General features: G+C 49.7%; 3 protein-coding genes across 14 annotated transcripts in view; 2 read left to right on the top strand and 1 right to left on the bottom strand.

The window, feature by feature from the left end:
• LOC131108621 (sodium channel protein type 4 subunit alpha B-like) overlaps nucleotides 1–15,272 on the top strand; it is a 42,696-nt gene extending 27,424 nt beyond the window's left edge. For 3 of the 9 annotated variants that reach the window (XM_058059766.1, XM_058059765.1, XM_058059767.1), the window contains 15 exons: nucleotides 14–252; nucleotides 1,557–1,730; nucleotides 1,818–1,979; nucleotides 2,061–2,255; nucleotides 4,086–4,226; nucleotides 4,288–4,674; nucleotides 5,411–5,534; nucleotides 8,073–8,227; nucleotides 8,299–8,661; nucleotides 8,746–9,021; nucleotides 9,684–9,737; nucleotides 9,803–9,940; nucleotides 10,029–10,133; nucleotides 10,209–10,479; nucleotides 11,394–15,272. In XM_058059766.1, coding sequence (XP_057915749.1) covers nucleotides 14–252; nucleotides 1,557–1,730; nucleotides 1,818–1,979; nucleotides 2,061–2,255; nucleotides 4,086–4,226; nucleotides 4,288–4,674; nucleotides 5,411–5,534; nucleotides 8,073–8,227; nucleotides 8,299–8,661; nucleotides 8,746–9,021; nucleotides 9,684–9,737; nucleotides 9,803–9,940; nucleotides 10,029–10,133; nucleotides 10,209–10,479; nucleotides 11,394–12,685 — 4,076 coding nt within the window. In that variant the 3' untranslated portion in view covers nucleotides 12,686–15,272. The remainder of the gene's footprint in view (nucleotides 1–13; nucleotides 253–1,556; nucleotides 1,731–1,817; nucleotides 1,980–2,060; nucleotides 2,256–4,085; nucleotides 4,227–4,287; nucleotides 4,675–5,410; nucleotides 5,535–8,072; nucleotides 8,228–8,298; nucleotides 8,662–8,745; nucleotides 9,022–9,683; nucleotides 9,738–9,802; nucleotides 9,941–10,028; nucleotides 10,134–10,208; nucleotides 10,480–11,393) is intronic. The other 6 variants (XM_058059770.1, XM_058059774.1, XM_058059773.1 and 3 more) reach the window with 5 other exon arrangements.
• A 781-nt stretch (nucleotides 15,273–16,053) lies between these two features.
• LOC131109016 (eukaryotic translation initiation factor 2 subunit 3) lies at nucleotides 16,054–19,647 on the bottom strand. Of its 3 annotated transcripts, none has more exons than XM_058060535.1 (13): nucleotides 19,623–19,647; nucleotides 18,987–19,055; nucleotides 18,571–18,634; nucleotides 18,370–18,497; nucleotides 18,188–18,309; nucleotides 17,938–18,032; nucleotides 17,701–17,859; nucleotides 17,301–17,435; nucleotides 17,142–17,236; nucleotides 16,921–17,065; nucleotides 16,674–16,843; nucleotides 16,430–16,602; nucleotides 16,054–16,355 (listed from the first exon to the last, which is right to left on the bottom strand). In XM_058060535.1, exons 2-13 carry the CDS (start codon nucleotides 19,053–19,055, stop codon nucleotides 16,292–16,294), a joined length of 1,419 nt encoding a protein of 472 aa, XP_057916518.1. In that variant the 5' UTR covers nucleotides 19,623–19,647; the 3' UTR covers nucleotides 16,054–16,291. The 3 variants fall into 3 exon arrangements, with proteins under 3 accessions (XP_057916518.1, XP_057916515.1, XP_057916516.1); XM_058060532.1 differs by lacking the exon at nucleotides 19,623–19,647 and adding an exon at nucleotides 19,386–19,520; XM_058060533.1 differs by lacking the exon at nucleotides 19,623–19,647 and adding an exon at nucleotides 19,276–19,416.
• Nucleotides 19,648–19,693: 46 nt separating this feature from the next.
• LOC131109015 (kelch-like protein 15) lies at nucleotides 19,694–25,611 on the top strand. 2 transcript variants are annotated; one of them, XM_058060530.1, is made up of 10 exons: nucleotides 19,694–19,941; nucleotides 20,378–20,465; nucleotides 20,633–21,468; nucleotides 21,581–21,719; nucleotides 21,791–21,979; nucleotides 22,053–22,277; nucleotides 22,356–22,517; nucleotides 22,593–22,802; nucleotides 22,879–23,069; nucleotides 23,133–25,611. In XM_058060530.1, exons 3-10 carry the CDS (start codon nucleotides 21,449–21,451, stop codon nucleotides 23,875–23,877), a joined length of 1,881 nt encoding a protein of 626 aa, XP_057916513.1. In that variant the 5' UTR covers nucleotides 19,694–19,941; nucleotides 20,378–20,465; nucleotides 20,633–21,448; the 3' UTR covers nucleotides 23,878–25,611. The 2 variants fall into 2 exon arrangements, with proteins under 2 accessions (XP_057916513.1, XP_057916514.1); XM_058060531.1 differs by lacking the exon at nucleotides 20,378–20,465.
• The last annotated feature ends 84 nt before the right edge of the window (nucleotides 25,612–25,695 follow it).

Genomic DNA, 25,695 nt, shown 5'->3' with positions numbered 1-25,695 from the left:
CCCGACCCATCAGAACTGGAGGAGGCCCACAAGAAATGTCACCCATGCTGGTACGTTTTCGCCCACCGTCACCTGGTGTGGGAGTGCTCCCCCTCCTGGCTTAAGCTGAAGCGGCTGGTGAAGATCATGGTAATGGACCCCTTCCTGGACCTGGCCATCACCGTGTGCATCGTCCTCAACACGCTCTTCATGGCCATGGAACACTACCCCATGACTGATGAGTTCAACGGCATGCTGAGCATCGGAAACCTGGTAGGGACCCTCATTGATGGATGGGACTCACTTGTTCAGTGAGTGACACAGCTGGTGCGACTGATGCCACGTTGGCTGATTGCATGCTTGATGCAATATGTTAATTGCTGTACCTGAGGTGTGAAAGGCCCACCAGCCAGAGTGTTCACACCTGCTCGTGCCCACACACACACACACACACACAGTTCTGCTCAGCTCAGTCTAAGTGCAAAAAATAGTAAGTAAAGTTGGGCATTAGCTTTATGATGGCCTAGTGGTTTGTACAGTATGTCGGCCTCACTGACGGGAGACCGAGGGTTTGAATCTGCGCATGCATGGGTATTCCCTGGGTACCTCCTGCATCCCAGAACCATTAGGTTATTAGGCTAATTGAAGACTCTAAAATGTGCTCTGTGATTGTGATTGACAGGGTGTAAACCACCTCCCGCCCAAAGTCAGCTGAGATGGCTCTACAATCTGAGGCTCGACCTCAGCCGCGACCATAATGAGAACAAGCAAATGATCAGTTACAAGTTAGTTCCAAAATCAGTTTCAAAATGGTCAGTCCTTGTCATCCAGGGTCGTCAACTCTTACTGCAAGATATGTGAACATGTGATAGCATGTAGCATGTTCATGTATTCCACAACAACTTTTATTGACTCTGATTGTGTCAGCACAGTCATGTCCTAACATGATCCTCCAGGCGTGCGCACACACACACACACACACACACACACAGACGTGCTGAAAGGCGAGCTAAAGGCAATGCAAACATCTGTGAGGATTACAGGATTTATCCAGTTAACAATTTAGCAGCGCTGCTCTTTCAGTCCTGGCACCATGACTCAGCTTTTTTTCCACTCAGACATGAATGGCTTGAAAGTTTGCAGCGTTCACAGAAGAAGAAGAAGAAGAAGAAGAAGAAGAGCGTGTTGACACCGCACTGTGCACATCATACCATGTGACCTTATGTGACAGCAGCAAGCTTATCGACTGTGTTGCTCTCCTTTGAGATGTGATGTGGATGTGAACACAACAGCAGCAAGCTGAGTCCATAAAATGAACCTTTAAGTCTCGCTAGCTAACTTTCATTTCCCTTCCTCGCTTGGAAACATTTAAAAAAAATAGTACATGTGTAGTGAACTCTAAGTGCTCACCTCATTCATGCTGTGATGATGAGGATGATGCCGCCATGGAAACAGTACTCTGTTCATTCACACACGGATGATGCACCATCAGGACCAACTGGAAATGTCCTGTTTCACCTGCTTTAATAAACCTTTTGTTGTCCGGCTTCTTGCTTAAGTACTTCTCCACCTACCAGGTGTTCTCAGGAATCTTCACGGCAGAGATGGTTCTGAAGATTATCGCTCTGGATCCATACTACTACTTTCAAACGGGCTGGAACATCTTCGACAGCATCATCGTGTGTCTCAGCCTCATGGAGCTCGGCCTGTCCGACGTGGAGGGCCTCAGCGTGCTGCGCTCCTTTCGCCTGGTGAAGCCCGCTTTCTGCCACGATGCTTTCACAGTGGAAGCCATCACACTCATGGCTGCCATGTTTCTGTCTCTTGTTCTCTCGCAGCTGCGTGTTTTCAAGCTGGCTCGCTCATGGCCCACCCTTAACACCCTCATCAAGATCATTGGGAACTCCATGGGTGCTCTGGGCAACCTCACGCTGGTCCTCGCTATCATCGTCTTCATCTTCGCCGTGGTCGGCATGCAGCTCTTTGGAAAGAACTACCAGGTGACCTCTGACCCGCTGGTCTCCGTGTCTCATACATAAAGGCGGCGCATAGTGACATCCTTCCTCCTGCTCCTCCCTCAGGACTGCGTGTGCAAGATCTCCAAAGACTGCAATCTTCCTCGCTGGCACATGAAGGACTTCTTCCACTCCTTCCTCATCGTCTTCAGGGTGTTGTGCGGCGAGTGGATTGAGACCATGTGGGACTGCATGGAGGTCGCAGGTCAGCCGCTGTGCATCCTCGTCTTCATGTTGGTCATGGTCATCGGAAACCTGGTGGTGAGTGACCTATGAACCCACCCCGAGCTCCGCTCCAAGTCATTTTAGGAATCCCTTCATCACGTGCACACACACACACACACCCACACACACACACACACACACACCAGATCATCTTCTTCCACATGAAGAGAAGAGAGGAAAGATGTCTTTTGATAACAAGCTGTCCTATCGTCTTCCACTGTACACAAACACACACAGTAGCTCAGCTTACTGTGAACTTTATCCCATGAAGCTGTCACATGTCTGCACTTCCATCATTGTATCAAAGTGTGTGTGTGCGAAGGTGTGTGTCTCCATTGTAGGGGCTCAAAGCAGATGGGGGGAGGGCGCTAATCAAACACACACTTATTCTTCTCCTGTCAGCAGCAGCAACTCTATCTCCTCCTGCAGGGGACGTGCTGACCTGACTGGATGAATATGTGCAGCACAAGTATGTGTGTGTGTGTGTGTGTGTGTGTGTGTTCGGCTGCCGCGGGTGAGCAGATGTTTAGTTTGCTGTTTCTCGTTATGACAAACGAGCAGGTGAATGTGTTTCCCTGAGCCAGCACTTCACCTGCTGAGCACCTGCCTCGAGACGCTTCCTGCCGCGGCCGCTGCTTTCCTCTTTCTTCCCGCCTCCTCTCCTCCACCCCTCTCTCGCTCTCGTTACAAACGTTCTTTCACTCCGTCCCTTACGCTGCAATCCATTTTCCCAGGGGGTGCTTTGCTCACGGTGGTTTGTTGTGATGAGGAGGAACACCAAAAACAGATCACGTTTCTGCTCGTTTGTCACCTACCTGTGTGTGTGTGTGTGTGTGTGTGCGCGACAGAGACTACCTGAGGTGAACTTTATTAAGTTCATACAGAGAGGTTTGTTCTAATCTCACAAACCTACGGTATCTGACAAAATTGTGTACAGACCTCACATTTCAGGATTTTATTCTTCTTTCTGGTCTTCTCAACGGAAAAAAGGTACTATAGAAACCCTTAAGTATATCCAGCTGTACTTTCTATAGTGAATTGAGAAGATAAGCTGGAATAAAAACACTGTGGCGTGGTGTGTTCGCTGCCTGTTTGTTTATTGATGTTGTTCCCACGTTCAAAGGCTCCTCCATTCGCCCAGTCTGTGGAGGGGGGGCATTGGTGGTGCGGCAAGGTCATTGGCGGAGCAGCAGGCCAATCAGCGGCATTGATCTATTGCTGTCTCCCTCAACCCCAGTCCAATGACACCTCAGTACTTTGGGTCATTGAAAGCCAACATGTGACAGCAAGATACGACTCTCCCAAACACACACAGACACCGGTGGATTGGATCGATATGTACACACACAAACACACACGGGGTCACAGATATTGACCCACTGGCCCAATTTGCTCTTACACAAGCAAAATTGGAAGCGTCTGGATGCTGGTTGTTACATAACACATTTGCTTCTCACTACGTATTGTGCTGTTGTGAAGGTGACGCACGTGCACACCGTTCACAACTTGGCACATTGGGTCACACCTGTGTGAATGTTTACGTACTGAAGTAGCTGTGAGCATCCTGGTGACATGCACATGCTTTGAAAGATGGCTGCACCTCGCTCACACACCCACACAGTAGGGCGATAAATGGGAAATTAATTACTCAATAGTTGGTGTTTTAATATTAGTGTAAATATATTATTGTATACAGTATATAGATCACAATAATGTTGCCCAGAGGAGTTAGCGTTAGTGTAGCAATAGCGCCTCTGCTGGCTGCAATCAGGTAGTGCACATCATTTGTCTTCAACGGCTGTTAATGAACAATCAATTCCACACAATGGATCCTGTGTGTGACGGTGAGGGGTGTTTCGTCCACAGCTGTTGAACCTCTTCCTGGCGCTGCTCCTCAGCAGCTTCAGCTCTGATAACCTGTCGGCGCCCGACGACGACGGCGAGATGAACAACCTGCAGATCGCCATCCATCGGATAACCAGAGGCTTGGGCTGGTGCCGCAGACAGGTGTGCACAGGTGCGCCTGCCTTGCTCCATGCGCTCGCTCACCTCTTTGTGTGCCATGCAGGTGGTGGACTTCTTCAACGGAAACCTCAAGCGGCGGCGCCAGAAGCGAAAGGAGGCCAAAGCCATGATGAAGCTCAAACGTCTGAGCAGCATCCACACGGAAGCAAACGGCGCTGTCATAGGTAGCGCACCCCCATCTGACGACGAGCTCCGCCCGCACGCCGTGCTCCTTAACCACATGCACCTTCCAGGCCGCCACGTGGAGAAGTACGTGGTGTCGGAGGACGACAGCTACATGACCAACCCCAACCTGACCATCAGCGTTCCCATCGCCCCCGGAGAGTCGGACGTGGAGTTCCCCGACGAGGACGAGGAGGACGAGGAGGAGGAGGTGGGCCATGACGACCAGAGTGAGGACTCTGAGGAAGAGGAGGGTGACCAGCATCAGGTAGGGTTCTACATCTTGCAAAAACACACAGGCGCACACGCACACGCACACACAGTAGGAGGCTTGAAGCAAAGCATTATGGTCCAGCATCTTCGCACTCTACAACATTGTGTGTGCGTGTGCATGTGTGTGATGTCAGCAGCAGGACATCCCTCTTTGCATCTAACTTGAAACGACAGATTTGTGTCGTGGTTGTGTGTGTGTGTGTGCATGCGTGTGTGTGTGTGCGCGTGTGTGTGCGCGTGCGCTGACTCAGTTGATTATCACGGGTCATCCTTAATCATCTCATGCACCTGCTCTCAGTTGACTTCCAACTTCCTGGATGGAAGTTCCGCTCCTTTGGATACGGCAAATGCATTGAGCCGTCAGCCAATCAGATGAGAGGTTAAAGGTCACAACACTTTCAAGACATTAAAATTTGTGCTTGTAATTTATATTTGAATGTACTTATGTTAGAGTAAGTGCAGACCGCCAGGTGTGGAGGACCGGGCCTCTGTTGCCCCCTCCCTCAGTCTGCAGCAGGCGACCTTTAACCCCAGTAGAGTGCAGGTGTTCTCTGCAGAGACAGGTGGCAGGACACGCTTTGATTTGTCTCGTCTGACGTGAGACATCAAAAATGTTCTACATCCTTCAAACATTACAGTCCATGTAGGCCTCCAGGCAGACACACACGTGCACTCGTCTTGTTATGATCCACGTCACGTGTACGCAACATGTGATGGTATCATGTTGTCAGCAGAAAGATGACATCAGCCTGTCGGAGGGCAGCACGGTTGACCTGAGGAAGCCCGGAGAGGAGGAAGACGAGTACTCTGAGATGGCCGAAGAGGCGATGGACCCCGAGAACTGCTTCCCCGACAGTAAGAACCACCCGCTCGCCCATATGTGACATCCACATGACATGTGACACAGGCGTGTTACGCATGATGCTGCTCTGTTGAGAGCTAGCGGTCCTGTTAACATGTTGTCATCATGTGATCAAAGACGATACATGAGGTGCATTCTGGTTGTTTCTTGTGTAGTCAGCCCGTTAGTCATGACGCAAATGGCTGACTAGTGTGGCGTCATTAGGCAGTGGCCCCTCCCCCACTCGCCCCCATACCTTCATCATGAGATTTATGGTTCTGATCCAGGTGAAAGCAGCACCTGGCTTCCCTCCTGACTCAGCGGCTCCAGAGGACGTTTGTCTTCATGGTGACCACACTCACGCTTCTGACTTCACACTTTACACTTGTGCATGCATTTTTTTATTTGGTCCACTTGTTTCAGCGGTGCTGCTAAGGCCAAGAGGCTCAGACAGAATCGGGCCATCCAGCTGGGAATGCCACATAGGATGAATCCACATTTTTAGCTGCAGTGACTCTCTCGGTGCAAAAACCTCAAATAATGCACACAACCCTTAGCTAGGCTGCTTCGCACTCATTATTTGTTGATGTGATCTGTGAGGAATATTTGGACCCGGTCCTTGGTTCCTCACTCCACTTCTTTGGTCCCGCTAATACTTTGTAGAAGAAAACAGCTGCCGTCGTGTGGCAAGGCGCCGCCTGCTGGCACCGCTGGGTCTGCATCCTGGCTCGGTCTCTCATCCCGTCACACCGCATCAGTACCGCCAGCACGCTGACTCAGCACTGGTTCCCCGGTACCTAGGGAGCCTCTCAGAGTGGGCCAGCTGCTCACATAACCCCCAAAAAACAAAGGGGGCCATCTGTGAGGCTGGGATTTTTTGTGGGCGTGGCCAAGCCAACGCCATTTTTGAAAACGAGCACCTTTTTATATCATTCTTTTCCCGGAAAATAGATTTATTTAATTTCAATCCAGCGAATCTCCATGTGTTGTTTTGTAGTGATTATAATTAGCTTATGTAGTCCACTTATTCAGTTTAGTTCATAAAATAAATATATTTATATAGACAATGTTGTCACGTCACCATTTGCTAATTTAATGTACAAGAGAGCATGTTGTGCGTAGAGCAGCAAGTGTGTGTGCCGGGCCATCTGGAGCTTACAGAGGCCTCCACACTTGGCAGGACGTCCAGCTGCCGCCGGCTTGCTCACCGCGTGCTCTCTGCTTGGTCTGCGCTGGTCCAGTTTGGAGAGCACACGCGATGTTCATCATCATCATCATCAGTACAGACAATATGAACACTTCAAATAGTAGAAGCAGTACATGAAGACAAAACAGGTTATCTGTGTGTGTGTGTGTGTGTGTGTTGGCCTGAAGTGCGATGCCGCTAATTATTCACGTCGCAGGCAGAAAGGTCAGCTGAGCGGGAAAATCCCAGCAAGTGTTCAGCAAGCTTTCAGATAAGTGAAGGTCACAGCGATGTTTTTCTACTTGTGATGAAGAGCGGCACACTCGCCGCCAGCGTCACGCCGCACTCTGCTGAGCTCTGCTAATTTGCTGCAAGTTTGCACTTTTCTCCTTCCTCCGCTCCTCGTGAACCTTGTTGTTTGCTTCCGTCTCTTCTCGAGCGGACCAAAGTTGATTTTTCGGTTTAAGTCATGACTAAATATGTCAAGCTGTCAGTCAGCCGCCAGGCCGACAAACCTTCTAAACAATGCTAAGCTAAGATCCGCGCTAATGTTAGCATTGACAGAGTGATTCACCGTTGGCGTCCTCGTTATGTCGCTGTTATCTTTGCCAACACGCGTGCACACCTTCAGTCACACACATGCAGAAAGATCAAATGTATTTGCTCGCATGCAAAGCGAAGGACCCACTGAACCTTGGTGACGCACGCACACACATGCAGTGCCAGCACCGTTAGATTATCTGCTTCATTAGGCGTCTAAATGCCACCTCTTTGGCTTAATGCGACGCCGCACACACCACCGGACTTTTTTTATTCCCCCCGTTCTCAGATGGAAGCGTGCCACAGTGCCCCTGAGCGACACACATGGTCCACTCGCGTTCAACTCGGACCCTGGTTCTGAATGAAAAGCAGCATGTTGTGTGCGGCACACGGTGCGTTTAGGTGTCGCTCAGTCACATTGCAGCGGGGATCGATCAACGGCTTTTTCTGAGGGGCGCTCAATGCGGTGAGTGAAGGAGGCGTCGGCGGCGTGTTGATTTAATGAAGCGTTTAGCGCTGCGTTCAATACGGGCGGGGGAAGGGGATTTCTGTCACACACAACAAGTGTTGCTGATTGAGTGCTGGATCTTTAAATCACTGAGGCCAATTAGTAACCGTGGCAACACAGAGCTTTAATTAAAGTGGCAATCAGTGTGTGCCACAGGAAGCCTTCAGTGATGCCAGAAATGCTGCCGGTAACCATGGCAACTTGGCAGCCATGTTGGAAGACTCAAAATGCTAAGAGTAGTATGGACGTGCGTTCATGAAGCTCTCGTGATCTTCCTGTCCATCACCATGAGTGATCCATTTCTCTGCCTCCATCCAGTGTGTGTGTCCAGGTTCCACTGTTGCGACGTGGACACGACGGCGGGGCTCGGGCAGGTGTGGTGGAGGATGAGGAAGACGTGCTATCAGATTGTGGAGCACAGCTGGTTCGAGACCTTCATCATCTTCATGATCCTCCTCAGCTCGGGCGCTCTGGTCAGACTCGAACTTGACTCCGTTCAGAGTGTGTGGGACATGTTGGTGATGTCCACTCTCCCCCCACGCAGGCCTTTGAGGACATCTACATCGAGCAGAGGAAGGTGGTCAAGGTGGTGCTGGAGTACGCTGACAAGATCTTCACGTACATCTTCATCTTGGAGATGATGCTCAAATGGTTGGCGTACGGTTTCAAGAAGTACTTTACCAACTACTGGTGCTGGCTGGACTTCCTCATTGTGGACGTAAGTTGCCGCTCGCCATCTTCTAATTGGCCGGCGCCAAGTGTCTCACCTGTCCGTCTCCTGCAGGTGTCGCTGGTCAGCCTGGTGGCCAACACGCTGGGTTATTCTGATTTTGCCGCCATCAAATCGCTGCGGACTCTGCGTGCACTTCGACCCCTCAGAGCGCTCTCCAGGTTCGAAGGCATGAGGGTAAGACGCGTCCTCCACGAGCAGGTCGGACACAATCAAGCGTTCCCCGCATGTGACGGCGTCCTCATACGTGCGTGGGTGCAGGTGGTGGTCAACGCACTGATCGGCGCCATCCCGTCCATCATGAACGTGCTGCTGGTCTGCCTCATCTTCTGGCTCATCTTCAGCATCATGGGCGTCAACCTGTTCGCAGGGAAGTTCGGACGCTGCGTCAACAGGACGGGACACATTTACGACGCCGGATTCATCAACAACAAATCAGAGTGCGAGGCGCTCAACGACACGTCGCTCTACTACTGGACCAAGGTCAAGGTCAACTTCGACAACGTGGGCGCCGGGTACTTGGCACTCCTCCAAGTGGTGAGATGTTTTTACTTCTTCTTTTCCCCACTGAAATCCGACTGGAAGGATGAAGTCTTAATGGCTCCATCTTCATCCTCCCTCCATCCTCCACTAAGTGAACAAAGACACTTTACTTCATGGTCTCCATCCTCTCATCAGCACCCTCGCTCCAGCTCGTACTTTAGCCTCCGCCGCCGCCGCGGGCGTTCAGCACGCCGCCAGTCAATCAGCCCTGAGAGGCTTTTATTTTTAGAGCCATTAAGTAGGCAGACATGAAGAGCGAGGAGGAGTAGGATGAAGAGGAGGGCAGCGAGGATGAAGGGAGGGAAAATGAGAGGACGAACGGGAAGTGCAAAAAAACGACATGAAGATGAGGAGAAAATGGGAGATCTGTTGATTCACTGCGAGAACTTGAATGAGCGCCGTCTCCTTGGCAACGGGTCGTTAGGCATCTCCCTGTGTTTGGCTGGTCGCCGTGGCAACTAGGAGCATTAGCGTCTGAAGAAAGCCCCAGGCTGTGGAAAGTTTGTCAGGAGGAAGGAAGTCCTTAAAAGGATGTGTTGATGGCTGTTGCCGTGGCGATTAGACAGCCCGGGTGTTTCCTCAGAACCTTTGCCCTCTTTGCCATGGCGCCATCTACAGGTCACATGGGAGCCTCACTGTGTTGTCTTGTCTTGAAGGCCACCTTCAAGGGCTGGATGGAGATCATGTACGCTGCGGTGGACTCGCGAGCCGTAAGTCACAACACCTCCTCCTCATCTTCAACACCCAATGTGAACATGAAGCATGTCTCCCGCAGGTGGAGGAGCAGCCCATCAAGGAGATCAACCTGTACATGTATCTCTATTTTGTCATCTTTATCATCTTCGGCTCCTTTTTCACCCTCAACCTCTTCATCGGAGTCATCATCGACAACTTCAACCAGCAGAAAAGAAAGATAAGTTTGGGCCGCTGACCTCCAACGGAACGGTTTCAGTGTCATCTTGGTGGGTGAAAATAATGTTCTGATGTCTTCTTGGCAGCACTTAGGAGGGCAGGACATCTTCATGACCGAGGAACAGAAGAAGTACTACAACGCCATGAAGAAACTGGGTTCCAAAAAACCCCAGAAACCCATCCCCAGACCGCTGGTTGGTACCACATCCCGGTCACACCTTCTCACTGCACAAGAACTCGCCGACACGTTCCTCCTCTCGCTCTCGCAGAACGATGTGCAGGGCTTCTTCTTCGACCTGGTGGGCAAGCAGGCCTTCGACATCATCATCATGGTGATGATCCTCCTCAACATGATCACCATGATGGTGGAGACGGACGAGCAGCCGCCGCAGATGGAGCACATCCTCAACAACATCAACCTGGCCTTCATCGTGGTCTTCACCGCCGAGTGCATGGTGAAGATCGTGGCGCTCAGGTGCTACTTCTTCACCGTGGGCTGGAACATCTTCGACTTCGTGGTGGTCATTCTGTCCATCGTCGGTAGGAACGCTTTGTCACTCTTTGACCGGGGCGGGGCGGAGGGCTGCCTGGGCTGCCTGGGCTGCCTGGGCTGCCTGGGCTGCCTGGGCTGCCTGGGCTGCCCGGGCTGCCTGGGCGGATGTGCACGTGTTTTTCTTAGTCAGGGTGAGCCATCCGATCCAATAGCAGGATGTCATGTCATGTCATTCTGACAGTTATCTGTCAACTCAGTGACGGCCTGGGTGGCCTTGACTGTCCCCCCCCCCCCCCCCCCCCCCCCCCCCCCCCCCCCACCAAGGTCTCGTTTGGGCACGCAGTCACAGACGGACATGGGGGCGACTCACGTGACACATGCACAGCCTAAGCAGTTCATTTATCCATCACTGTTCATCTTTCATTTCTTCCTCTTCGCTTGCTGCAAGTATGTGATTAAGTGTGTGTGTGTGTGTGTGTGTGTGTGTGTGCGTGTGCGCATGTGTCCACACTGAGACGAGGCCGCCTGGGGGAGGTGAAGGTAACAGCAGCAATCAACGCTGCCAGGGGGCGGGTCCCTGGAGAGAAATCAAACATGATTGACCTGTTCCATCAACTTGTGTGTGTACGTGTGTGTGTGTGTGTGTGTGTGTGTGTGAGGGTGGGGGGGTGACAGGGGGAGGGAGCAGGAAGAGGAGTTTCGTTGATGTACGAGGCGATTCCCACTCCTCTACCCCGCCCCCAACACACACACACACACACAAACCATGCTTGCCTTCCATTCCCTTCCATCACCTGCACCTCACATGATGAAAGGTGTGTGTGTGTGTGTGTGTGTGTGTGTGCGTGTGTGCACGTCCATGCATGTGTGCAGCTGAGGGGCGTCAAAATGCGTGATCGTCACATAAAACGGGTTTAGCGGAACAAAGGTGTTGATCTCACGGTGCTGTCCGTGTCCCCAGGCATCGTGCTGGCCGACATCATCGAGAAGTACTTCGTGTCGCCGACACTCTTCCGGGTGATCCGACTGGCCCGCATCGGGCGCATCCTGCGTCTTATCCGAGGCGCCAAGGGCATCCGGACGCTGCTGTTCGCCCTCATGATGTCGCTGCCGGCCCTCTTCAACATCGGGTTGCTCCTCTTCCTCGTCATGTTCATCTACGCCATCTTTGGCATGGCCAACTTCGCCTACGTCAAGCGACAGGCGGGCATCGACGACATGTTCAACTTCGAGACGTTCGGGAACAGCATGATCTGCTTGTTCCAGATCACCACGTCAGCCGGCTGGGACAGTCTGCTCAGTCCCATCCTCAACAACTCTCCCGAGGAGTGCAACCCCAACATCCCGCACACGGGGACCACCCAGCGCGGCAACTGCGGGAACCCGTCGGTGGGCATCACCTTCTTCGTCACCTACATCATCATCTCCTTCCTCATCGTGGTCAACATGTACATCGCCATCATCCTGGAGAACTTCAGCGTGGCCACGGAGGAGAGCACCGAGCCGCTGAGCGAGGATGACTTTGAGATGTTCTACGAGGTCTGGGAGAAGTTCGATCCCGAGGCCACGCAGTTCATCGAGTACGCCAAACTGTCTGACTTTGCCGACTCGCTGTCGGAGCCGCTGCGCATTGGGAAGCCCAACAAGATTAAGCTGATCTCCATGGACCTGCCCATGGTGAGTGGGGACAAGATCCACTGCTTGGACATCCTCTTCGCCTTCACCAAGCGCGTGCTGGGTGAGTCGGGCGAGATGGACGCCCTCAAGCAGCAGATGGAGGAGAAGTTCATGATGGCCAACCCGTCCAAGATCTCCTACGAGCCCATCACCACCACGCTCAGACGCAAGCAGGAGGATGTCTCGGCCGCCGTCATCCAGCGCTGCTACCGCAGACATCTGATCAGGCGGCAGATGAAGGCCGCCTCCTTCTTGTATCGCCAGATCACCACTCCTCGCCACGCACGGGCCAACGGCGAGGACGACGGCGCCGAGGAGGAGGCGGAGTCGAGGGAGGAGGCGCCGGAGAAAGAAGGGCTGATCGCCACCATGATCAGAGAGAACTACGGCTCCGGGCTGATCGGGATGGAGCGCTCCGAGACCGTCTCCTCCACCTCGTCGCCCCCCTCGTACAACAGCGTGACGCGAGCCACGCCGGACATCTTTCATCCGCTCGCTGCTAAGATGGAAGCCAGCGGCAGCGAGCCGAGCGAACACTCGCGGACGGCGGGCGACGCAGTGAGAGAGATACCGTAGACACAAGAAGCAAAAAATGTTCTGAACGACAACTTCCTGCTTTTGTTCACTGAATGTACGGCGGCCTCGTAGTGAGTACCAATTTACTACCTGGAACGATACCTCCTGCCCCCTGTGGCAACTCCTGGAACTGCAGGAGTTTCTTCAAGAACAAAATCTGTCAACTCCGCCTTTTCTCGTGTGGACCTAAAGTTCGATCCACCTCTGACTCCCACCCACTATATCGCCGATGTATCCGTCATTTATCCGCCGAGAGCAGCGTTAGCGACGTTAGCTAACTCGTCCGCTCGAGTGTTTGCGCCTGCCGCGGGGAGACCACATGAGGATAGCGGATATTTTGGTAGTAAAAGTTTAACTTTGTTGACGAGTCTTTTAATAGCTGTACAATGATTACTATTTTTTATATTTTTTAGAGTAAGTTGAAAACAAACTTTGCAGTTTGCCTCTTTGCTGCTGCGATGTTTGAACGGACAAGAGGAAGACATCTTTTTCTTTTCTAGTTGTGCACTTTTTACGTCACCGGGAAAAAAAACTCTTGGCATCGTCACATATTTAAAAAAAAAAAAAGCTCAAAGATGAAATAGTTTTTGGCTTTTGTTCTCATGGTCACTTTCCTGTTGTTAACCTTCGTCGTGGTGTTAGCGCAAGCTGCCGCATACGTTGAACCAAAATAGACGAGAGTGCGGACGAGAAGGTGACAATCAGCAACATTAGTTCTTTGGAATTGCACGCCTGGAAAAACCTGTTAACAGACATTCATTAGTCATGACCGCGCTTATTGTTGTTCTCTATTCAGCTACATAAGGAAGCTTGTTCGTCGGGACAAAGTAGAGGCCTAGACTTCAAACGTTGAAATCGAAAGCATGACGCAGGTTTTTCCGGCTTTTTCCACTTCCTCTTTCCCGAGCTAAAGTTTCATTCCACGACAAATAACTCTATTTGCACACAAGACATCGAGTTCCTCCCAAAGAAAGGTTAATTAATCATCAATTGAATGCATTTGTCTTATGTATTTATTTATTTATTTATGCGTACGTTTCCTGCTCCGTTTTATACGAAGATACGGACATGATGCGCATTTTTTTTGCACAGAGACAAAAAAACAAACAAGCGTGTGCAGCAATAACGGTTAGTCGAGACCTCCGGAAGTCGACATTTGAGAACAACAACACCTTTCTACCTTCCAGGGTCTTGTCACTGTACGGTGAAACAGGAAATGCACAAACGCGCTGGCGCCTTGACTGCCAGTGTTGGCTCTTCTTTGTGTCAAAGTGGTTCTGTTGTCCCGCCCGCCTGAGGGGTCTAAAAAAAAAAAAAAAAAAAAAGGAAAACAGCGCCACCTGGACTTTTATTTCTACTGTTGAAAGTAGAAGGTTCTTGGGTGTAAATAGTGGACAGGTGAGCGCTGTGAGCTGAAGGGCTGTTTTCAACTAGCAATAGACCGCGAGTGTGCCTGCCACAACAACACTCCACGCCATTGGTTGGCTGCTCATGTGACCGCCTGATGAGCGTCTGTCATCACTTTGCTTTGTGTTCATTTAAACAGGAAGTTAACAGTCCCCGCCATCCCTGTGACCCCGCTTCTGAGCTGGCTAGCCCCAAAAACATGTGGTGTAAAACGTGTAAGTGTGTTGCAGCTCCCCTGCTGGCAGCAAGTTGTTACTGCGTGTTAAACACAACCTGATTGCATATTAAATATGAATACAATAAATAAATATAGATTCATAAATATTACTTTATGTCATGTCCTCAAACTAGCCTTTTCGTGAACAAAACATTTAAAAGAATCCAAGGAGGAGAAAAACCGTTTAAGCACATTTTTATTCGTCAGCCAATAGGAAAGCTTTAAAGTGTCAGCAGCCCCGCCTCCAACACGGTTGATTGACAGCTCTCACTTAAGGAAGCTTCCATCGTGTTTGTGCTGGCTGACGGCCCATTTGGTGCTAGACCTCCATTTCCCTGCTTCAAAATTAAAGTTTTAGTACTACTTCTGTCCAGTAGGTGGCGGTCAGGCGCCTATTGTCGCCGATGAACCCAAAAGAAGAGCTCGAATTGAACGCAATACAACCGCCATGTGTTAAAATGGACGATAATTTGACTTTATCATTACCACTTGGTGTCAGCGTGGTTTGTGAGCTTCATATCAGCGATGTGGAGAACCTCATATCTCCAGAAAGTTGCCTTGTCGGTGACAGAGGGGTGTTGTCTGTCAGTAAATGGGGGGGCGGAGTCTTCTATCCTGACGCCATCTTGTGTCGCCGCTGTATTTTTGTTTGTTTGTTTGTTTTTGCCCGTTTTAGACGTTTTTAACGCCAAGTCACTCAAAAAAAGGTTCCGGAAAGCCTAACTGGATGCGAGTTACTTCCGATCTTTTGCCAGTAAAATGTTTGATGGAGAAAGTTGTGCCTCAGTGACCCGCCCCCTCGTTTCCCCAGGTGTTTTAGAGACAATAATTATGATGATGATTACGATATATAAACTTTTTAGTACTTTGAGTTGTAATACTCTTTAGTATTTTGCAAATAAATGTCTGTATTTAAAAGGAAAAAACCCTGCTGTAATAAACCAGACACAAACGTACCATTCGTTGTGATTTGTGTGTGATAGTCTGATGACTGACAGTCTTGGGGGACATGTCTGTGCTGTGTGTGTTTATGTGTCGACGTCGCCATGGCAGCCAGAGGCGTTGGTGAGGTCCTGGGAAAGCCTGACCTCGCTGCCGCCTGCTGGTAAACCAACCCCAAAATATCGCTTGTGATTGAAGCTGTTAAAATTTGAATGGTCGTGATTTCGCGATTGTTTTTAAGACAGCTGCCAATCGCATTTAAGCCTAGTGTTGTAATTGGTTGCACTTCCCAGCCTGAACCAACAGAGGGCACTGACGTTCAGTTTTGCTTGTTATGAGCGCCCAATTACTAAAATCTTACGGTTTATCGTTGCGATTTACAGACTAACTTTGTAAAACGGCACGATGACACCGCCATGAAGTGTTTGTTTTGTTCAGGTTGATTATAAGGGGCTGGTCTACCAGAAAAAATTTCTGCTTCGCTCTGATAACATTGAATATAGCTTTCGTGAGTTTACCGTCATCTAGTGGACAACAGCGGTACTGCTGGTCCAGCATTGTAAATGTAACATTATGAACACGTTTGATTATTGCTGCCGTTAAGTCAAGTGCATATCAGGCACTGGAAGTGGTGACAAAGATTTTATTAACAGTCACAACTTGAAGTTTGCTTTGACTTTATTTCTATTTTTGATTAATTCATGATACTTTATTCAGCATATTGTAAATACCATGTACTATTAGCTGTAACAACCATAAAATACTTCTCTACATTGCAGGTCTTCAATGATATGCAAGTTAGTTAGTTCCAAATGTACTTTATTGGATAAGAGAGTGAGAGTTTGCTGCACTAAAACAGCTCCAGTGGAGGATGATCACGACAGTCCAAAGCGTCTCCTTGCCGCACTGTCGGGGAGGCAGCCGACGTTTCGCGATGAGGCGCCCTTCCTGTCTGTCCTCTTTGGCGGGAGAAGAATGTAAAATAAAAACAAGGCGAGTTGTGATGCTTGTGATGCCATAATTAACGTCCTGTGTAGTCCTCAGTCGTCGTCCACTGTGGGCGTGATGGTCACACCCCTCCTGATCTGTCCCCAGCCAATCAGACTGTGAGGAGAAAAGAAGGCGCCAATGAGATGACCGTGAAAGGACCATGAGATGTGCATTCATCAGAGACTCACCGCCAATGTTTCTCCACACGTCGACTTAGAGCGATCTTCTCTCCGACTTCAGTGCAGACGGGGTTGGTGAGGACGATCTTGGCCAGATCGGCTTTGACGGCGCTGACGCGGCCGCCTGTTGACAGTGACCCGATGTTCACCATCAACACTTCATTCTTGGAAAGCTTCTGGACCTGCAATGACGGTGAAAACATCTCGTCAGTATGACCCATAAGAGCGTCAGAAGGTGAAAGACTTTGCTCACCTTGGCAGCTTTCTTGTCGCCTTCAGTGCGCACGCCCAGCAGCCTCCTGAGCAGGAAGTAGGAGATCTCCAGCTCGGTGAAGATCTCTGGCAGCTCACCGACAGCGCCCAACACCTGACCCACCATTCGGTCTGCACGGCACAGCGTGGGGTCGATCTTTGTGCCCACCCCTGCAGAGAGACGCCAACTTGATCAGCCTGAATTGTTCCACAGGCAACAAGAAACAATAAGAAACATGCGGACGTACCGATGAGGCCTCCGGGCGCAGCGTACTGAAGGTCGTTGTGTTCCGCGAAGAGGGAGACGATCTTGGAGAAGATGGGCTTGCACATCAGCTTTCCTTCATGGTCTTTGGACACGATGCCCGGTCGCACCTCGATCTCCTGGCCCACCTGGTGATGCACGACGGCCATTGTTATGCTCACGTCGCTCCCCGCTTGGGTGAATAAGCAGACAGCGCAGCCTCACCTTGAGCACCCCCTTGAGGATACTTCCTCCTGCCACGCCCCCTTTAAGGTCGTCAACTTCACAGCCGGGCTTGTTGACGTCAAACGACCTGATGACTGAAGAGGAAGGCCATCATTTCGCTGAGACCAAAAAGGACGAGACGGCAAGGAGGCTTCTTACCGATGAGTCTGGGCTTGGAGGAGAAGTCTCGGACGGGAACCGGGATCTTTTTAACGATGTACTCGCACACCACCTCGATGTTGTACTTGAGCTGAGCAGAGATGGGAATGATGGGGGCGCCCTCCGCCACCGTGCCTGTCAATCAAGGCAGACAGAATGATTGTCAGCAACTCAGCTGTCATTGCTCCAATTAAGGCCTCTCCTTCGTTAACCCGTTTAGTCTAATCTCTTATAGTCGCCAGCTGACTAAGTTCTCCATTTCTACTCTCTCAAGTACTGCAAATCTTTCTTAAGTTAAAAAGTAAAACTTCCAATTAATGTATTTATGAGTTTAAGGTAAATAAACGCAAAACACCATTTCCAGCAAATGTAAAAGAAGACTAAATGAAAAGTATGGTACCCTGCACGAAGGCCAGGATCTGCTCGTACTGTTCCTTGGCCTGGCTCTCCTTCACCAGGTCAATCTTGTTCTGCAGGATGAGGATGTGCTTCAGCTTCATGATCTCGATGGCGGCCAAATGCTCAGACGTCTGCGGCTGAGGGCATGACTCGTTCCCGGCTGCGAGAAGACGACAGACCGCCGTGAGATGGAAAGAAACACCTCATCACACGTTTCCATGCGCGGGCTGGTCCTCACCGATCAGGAGGAGGGCGGCGTCCATGACGGCAGCTCCGTTCAACATGGTGGCCATCAAAATGTCGTGACCGGGACAGTCCACGAAGGACACGTGTCTACAGGAGATCCCACACAGGTTGTTTGGAAAACAAATCTTTTCATGCCAATTTAATGGCAGCACAGCCGTGTTTATAATACTGAAACACTGCAGGAGCGCAACAAAGCAACAGGTAGCCATTTTAGAACAACAAACACTGACTGGCTTACAAACCTGACAAGTTTGAAGTTGCCTTTAGTGCCGGGAATGTCTGTGGGGAACTCATCTGGGGTGCTACTACCGCAGGATCGATAGCACTCAGGCCGGGGACAGCTGGCATCGTCCAGCATGTAGATCTAACAACATGGAGGCGGTTAGCATCTTAGCAGCGAAAGTCCACTATAAGCAGCCTGTACCTTTGCATTAGCATAACCTAGCTTGATGGTGATGTTCCTCTCCAGCTCGTTCTTGAACCTGACGGTGTGAACACCTGAGATGGCCTTGACCACCGTGGACTTCCCGTGGGCCACATGACCGATGGTGCCTGGGAGTCAAAACACCTAATTGTTAACCACATGGAACCATCGCAGAAAACAGAGCTTTGTTTACGTCTTTACCGATGTTGATGGTGGCCTGCCGGCTGATGATCTCCGGGGACAGAGTCGTCAGGGTGGACACATCCTGAGGAACACATCACCATTTGTTCCAATGTTCATATTCATTCATAGATTCTTGCATTTAGCAATGTTACAATACGCAGTTATGATAACAACACACAGATAAGATGCTTAAACAGGATATGTAGCCAACCTTATATGTTATACGAAACGCGACTATATGTAAATATATCAAGTCTGAGCTTTGTTAGAAGCACATATGCTAAGAAGTGCTAGCCGGCCGTCATGTGCCGGGTGGTGGCGGAGGCTCCGGATCAGCTGAGCGGAGAGGAAAAACTTTAAGTAAAGCTAACAACTAAACGACAGCCTCCGACACAAAATTACAAACGCCTCGGTACTATTAAAATGCTACTTACGAGAGTACTGAGGTCTTGTTTGGCCAAGTGAGGCTGACCCAGCGTTGTTCCAGACTCGTCGCCCGCCATCTTGAATGAAAAGAGAAAGAAAGAGGCAGTCGGGGATAATGCCTGAAAAATTATTTAAAAATAAAGCCAGCGCTTCTATAAGTACGTGTTGTCTTTTCAAAAGTCGCTCGTATTCGTTTACAGTCGTATTTACTTATATAATAACAAATCTGTGACTTGCATTTTGTCTGACTGAACAAAAACGCTAAGGGGTCCTTTCAGTTTGGCTGATGCAACTTACAGGCGCTGTCAAAAGCTGAATAAAATGCCAACTGCGAAGACTTCGAAATATTAATTTGTAGACATATTTATTAACTTTGTTCCTCTTGACAGTTACATAAAAGGACTAACCCGTTCCTGTCCTCACTAAACAGAAAAGAATGTTCCCGTCCTGTCAGGTCCGTCGTGTTTTGATGACGCAGCCAACCTTCGCCTGTAATGTGATTTGTAGTCCCTCAAAGTGTGCCATGTGTTGTTGTTTTTTACAACATTTTGGAATGGCGATTACCAGCTGTATCGTATTTACTTTACTCTTATTTCGGGCAACTGATTAGTAATGTTGTATTACGACTGTAGTAAGTCTGTTACCTTGTCATGTCAGAGTGACACCACGTGATGGGTTTAATATACAATCTCCTCCAACTGCCTCCACGCCCCCACTTCCTCTCAAACAGGAAGTGACGTAAGGCTAGAAAATGGCGTCCTCAAAGCCAATGGATCGCCTTGGTTTGTTAGCCGTCTGATGTTCAGGAGAACTGATCTCTGGCAGACGGCTAACTCACACCATGGCAGTAAATCACAGCAGTCCTCTTCCCTCGTTACGGAATTGAACCCGGAACTTCATGTCCGAAGGAACGCGAGCGTCCTGGTGCAAGAGGGGCTTGTTGTGGGGATTCTCAGCGCGGAGGTGAGACGACTGAAATAGCCTCGATGCTAAAGGCTATCCTCCGGTTCAGCCCATTTGGAACCCCGCCGTTCCTGTCACAACCACACAAATCGTGACAGCCGTTCAAACCATTCAATTGTCGCTATCTATTGTGCTAAATATTGGCATTTATTGATTAGAATCTATACTTTAACTTACTAGCAGTGTTGGCACGTAGCCTTTGTTCTGTGGCAAACATTTTTGTTTCTAGAAATGAATGATGAAGTATGTTATGACCCGCTGCTTTTTGTGTTTATTTGGCCAGTCCGATGTTACCTTACAAATTGTTGTCCTTGTTAGTCGACTTGGCAATCTCATTGCCATTGCAGACAATTCAGCTTCTGACTGTGTGTTTATGTAAAAGAAGTGCAAACTTGATCTACATTGCTAAACATTGCTTTCTGTTGTGATGTATTAGAAGCAGGTAAACAGAAAGAAAGGAAATGCGTGCAGTCCCAGGGAGGTCAGACATCAGAAGCTGCGAGTCCTCACTGGGGCTCCAAAAGGTCTGCAACACTGCAATTTGTCAGTTTTTTGCACGCACATATGTTTGGGATGTTGATCAAAATTGACGACACATTTGTGTAGAAATATAAATTGCACTTTATTTGTACTACTTGCACCGTCCACCCTTGTTTACACACGTTCGTGTCATTTTGACTTTGGCGTGCAGGTGATTGCAGCTGACAAGGGATATTGCAGGCATCAGCTGGACACACGGGGGACTGTCCTCTGATTGCTGGGTTGCAACCACGTGAGCTTGAGGCAGTGCGCGTCCCTTTCTGTGATCGGATCGGGGTCAAACAACAACAACTACGACCACATGCACACTCAAGACGCTGTACAATGTTTGGCAGATTGAAGCGAATAATGGTGCATGTCGTTGAAATTCTATTTGTTCCAGTTGTGAGTGTGCATGGCGTGTTGCATGACGACATGAAATAGTTGAAAACAAGGCGATCAAAGAGCAGTAAAAGCTTCAGACATAATGAATGTATCGGATGAAAATAGTGCTCCAAACACATCAATCTGCATTCTTAGTCATTCCACATTGCATTATTTAATGTGTCAATTGTTTTGTTGCACTTTTTTTTTTAAAGGACTATTAATTTAATCATTAATTTGGTAAGAAGCGCAATCGCGACACTGTTAATTGCTTCATAGTAGCCTAAATTTGACTAAATGACCGGTCCATATTTGCTACTAGATCCCGTGGCTCTGCCAGAACGCGACTTGATTTCTGGAAATGTTTGCTGTAAACAAACAAAGTTCTGTGTTCTCACAATTTATCCCCCATTATGATGGACTATCTTAGTACTACCAGAAATCCCAGAACGGTTTCCACATGGTCCACAGTTTGCGCTGACCTTACATGACTTCTAGCTACGAATACGCTTATTTGCCCCCCATCTTTGTGAGCCTGTGACAACAACAAACGGACGTGACGTCACGTGCAACCCAGCAATTGGCTCGGACAACCCCCTCTGACATGCCCGTGGCCAATCAGAGGTAAGCACATCCTTAGTCATCTTGATGTTTTGTGTATTTTTACCGTCTCGAACACTCCTGCTCATGTTTGTTTTCTGACTATCTTCCTCCTCCAACTGCCTGCTGCCATCAGGTGTGATATGTCGGGGGCGGATGTGGAGGTGTATCTATCCCAGGTGCATGATGGGAGTGTGTCGTCGGGCTTCCGGGCTCTCTATGAGGAGCGTCTGCTGCTGGACGTCACGCTCACGATCGATGAGCATCACTTCCAGGTTTGTGAAGCGGGTTCTCTGTTGCTTTCTCCATATTGTGGTCCTCGTGCTGATGCGTGATCCTCTTCCAGGCCCACAAGGCACTTCTGGCCACCCAGAGCGACTACTTCCGGGTGATGTTCACGGCGGATATGAGGGAGCGGGACCAGGACAAGATCCACATGAAGGGGCTGACGGCGGCGGGTTTTGGGCACATTCTCCGCTTCATGTACTATGGCTCGCTGGAGCTCAGCATGCCCACTGTGCAGGAGATCTTACAGGTGATGCCCCTCCTCCTTCACATCTAACTTCTGCTGAGTGTGGACTCAACAGGGTGTCTTCTTGTGGCATCAGGCGGCCATGTACGTGCAGATGACTGAGGCGGTGGAGTTCTGCTGCTCTTTCCTCTTGGCTAAGATCTGTCTGGAGAACTGTGCTGAGGTCATGCGCCTCCTGGAGGACTTTAGTGTTGGGGTGGAGGGCGTCCAAGAGCAGCTGGACAACTTCCTGCTCGACAACTTTGTTCCTCTCATGAGCCGACCCGACTTCCTGTCCTACCTCAGCCTGGAGAGACTGCAGGTATGCATCCCACTGAGGCTGTTCACTGTTGACGAGGTAGCCGCAAATTAGCGCCACATCTCTTCCTGTGTGCATCAGGCCTATCTGAACAGCGACACCCTGAGCCGATACCCAGAGATTGAGCTGTATGAGTCGGTCCAGTCATGGCTGAGACACGACCGGCGGCGGTGGAGACACACGGACACCATCGTGCAGTCCATCCGGTTCTGCCTCATGACTCCTGCCAACATCTTTGAGAAGGCAAGCCTGCTCGCCTCTTCCAATGCAAAATGTCGTCTGTGTCGGTGTCATGTGACCTCCTCTGTCTCCACCTAGGTGAAGACATCAGAGTTCTACCGTTATTCCAGACAGCTGCGTCAGGAAGTGGAGCAGGCCCTCAGCTACTTCCATGATGTCAATCAGCAGCCTCTGGTGGAGACGCGCTCTAACCGCATACGCTCGCTGCGCCCGCAGACAGCCGTCTTCAGGGGGATGATCGGTCACAGCATGGTCAACAGCAAGATCCTGCTGCTGCAGCGTCCCAAGGTGTTTCCATCTTTGACATTTCAGTTGGGACGGGAATGCGCGTGTCTGCTGGGTAGTAACCCGTTATGCCCCGCAGGTGTGGTGGGAGCTGGAGGGGCCTCAGGTGCCGTTGCGGCCTGACTGCCTGGCCATTGTGAACAACTTTGCCTTCTTGTTGGGAGGAGAGGAGCTTGGGCCCGATGGAGAGTTTCACGCTTCGTCCAAAGTCTACCGCTACGACCCCCGTCAGAATTCGTGGCTGCGCATGGCAGACATGTCTGTTCCCAGGTCAGGCAGGTCCAAACAGTGCAGAGTTGTCACTTCCTGGTCTTCACTGGTGGTGTTTTGCAGGTCAGAGTTTGCTGTTGGTGTTATCGGAAAGTTTATCTACGCGGTAGCGGGCCGCACCCGAGACGAAACCTTCTACTCCACGGAACGCTACGACATCACCGAGGACCGCTGGGAGTTTGTGGACCCGTATCCCGTCAACAAATATGGTCACGAGGGAACAGTTCTTGGTGGGAAGCTCTACATCACAGGCGGCATCACGTCCTCGTCCACCTCCAAGCAGGTGTGTGTCTTTGACCCGGGGCGGGAAGCCGGCGGAGGTGGCGGGAGCTCGGACTCGCAGAGAACGCGCGGCGGTCGCGGCCCGCTGCTGCCCGGCTCACACGCCAGCTGCTGGGAGAACAAATCCAAAATGAACTACGCCCGCTGCTTCCACAAGATGATCTCTCACAATGGGAAGCTGTACGTGTTCGGTGGCGTGTGCGTGATCCTGCGAGCGTCCTTTGAGTCGCAGGGCTGCCCGTCAACTGAGGTTTATGACCCCGACACGGACGAGTGGACCATCCTGGCCTCCATGCCCATTGGACGCAGCGGTCACGGCGTGGCTGTGCTGGAGCGACAGATCATGGTGTTGGGCGGCTTGTGTTACAACGGCCACTACAGTGACTCCATCCTCACCTTTGACCCTGACGAGAACAAGTGGAAAGAGGATGAGTATCCCAGGATGCCTTGCAAACTGGACGGTCTGCAGGTGTGCAGCCTGCACTTCCCAGAGTATGTGCTGGAGCATGTCAGACGCTGCAGCTGAGGTCTGCTTGCCAGAGGACCTCCTTTTTATCATTTAGAAGTGTTCTCCTAACGAGAGGAGCTCTTGGCTACCATGGTGGAAGCGCAGCCTCGGCGCCGCTCAAGGCCCCCGGAGCACAGTTTGGAGTCATCAGGGTTCTAAACACTTTTAGCTTTTTTTTTTTTTTTAAGAAAAGATGAGGAAAAAAATGGTCTGATTCTGCTGGTTCCTGTTTTGGACTGTGCTCAGTTTTCTGTTCTCCACTCGTACTCAACACACTGGAAGCTCAACTTGGACTCCACAACCTCAAGTCGTCATCAGGCCGGCAGCATCCTTTATATGTCATCAATACGCCGGTAGAAACCATCAGCAGAACAACCTGACTCTCTGAATGAGGTTTGAACGAGTGCAGCTACTTTTCTACTCTCCTCACGTGCACACGCCATACTGGTAGTATTAGCAGATGTTTGGGCTTCCGCTGCGTCCCAGTGACACGCAACACATTGCACGTGCCACTCGGACGATTAGGATGTGTAAACACAAGTTCAAGTCCACTCATCGACATTCCCCGGATCCTTGTGGTTCTCCGTGTTTATTTTGAAGAATGTTTTCATGGGAAGATGCGCAGTCGGTGTTTGCCCACCAGCAGTCGACCTTGTCGTGCTTTAGGGCCATCCAGCTCGGTTTGTTTATTTGTGCAAAGGGCTCAGCACATCCTGATGCAGTGTTTTTTTCTTATTTATTTCGCAAGCTATGCAGTAAGTGCGTCGGGTTATTTATTTGTAGGAGTAGATTGAAAACAAGGAGGCTTTTTTTGTTTTGTTTTGTTTTTTTGCCCATCAGGGCTTGCACATTATGCGGTTGTTTTAGGACCCCAACCACTGGGGGGGGGCACATTCAAGTGGAATTTGGACCTTTCAATTTTGATTAGCAACTTAACTTAAAGACTGAAACAAACAAAATGTTATTTAGAGCCACAAAAAGCCTAGACTGTTGCCAATATGCCTCCTCATTTATTTTTCATCTCATTTGGTCAAATCCTGAGATTTAGGAAGAAAGATGATACTGTACAGAAAAGTCATCTTAACAGCTTTCACGAATAGCTTTTCACACAGGCTGTTTTGTAACCATGGTGATGTCTCAGCAACATCCTGCAGCTGTACAGGCTTCCTTTTCACCCCTCCATTGATCCGTTTTTTTCTTTAATATACAAATTCCACACAGTCTCATCTTTTAATTTATTTTATTTTAAGCTATTGGATATCTTATTTACTGTTCTTATCAGGTTCTAGAACATTTCACATTAGTCTTTGTGTGTCCAAATCATTATCACTACTGTTACTTTCACAACTATGCACTTTTTTTTAAACTGGTCATTTTATACATGCTTATACATGCTTTACTTGCTGTTTAAAATGGCCACAGAAGTGTCAAAATGCCTGTTGAAGAAGGTGTGTGTGGGTGTGTGTGTGTGCCATGCGCACCCTTTTGTTTCGCTGTCAAAGAAATGTGATCAAGTGTGACATGGCCGAGTCGCAGCATCCTTTAGTCTGTCAGTATAGACAAAAAGAGTAGTTTTAAAACAAAAAACAACTTCTATACACACACAGTATATACATATATATACAGTACAGTACCTTGCTACTATGACTGCAACCAAAAACAGAAGGTAGAATAAGATGAACTTGTAATCTGGGTAAATCCTCTTTGGAAACTGTTTGTAACTTCTTTCCAGAAATAAATGTTCATAATGGATGGCTTTCTGATATTTTTATGTTATGGTGTGGGTGTTTTGTTTGTTTGGACTTGGTGGTGTTGCAGTTTTCAGTTTCTTTGTGT

Source organism: Doryrhamphus excisus, chromosome 21 (genome assembly GCF_030265055.1).
Source record: "Doryrhamphus excisus isolate RoL2022-K1 chromosome 21, RoL_Dexc_1.0, whole genome shotgun sequence".
In the NCBI taxonomy this organism is placed as follows: Eukaryota; Metazoa; Chordata; class Actinopteri; order Syngnathiformes; family Syngnathidae; genus Doryrhamphus; species Doryrhamphus excisus.
The sequence above is the reverse complement of the archived record's forward strand: the minus strand, read 5'-3'. Positions and strand labels throughout refer to the sequence as shown.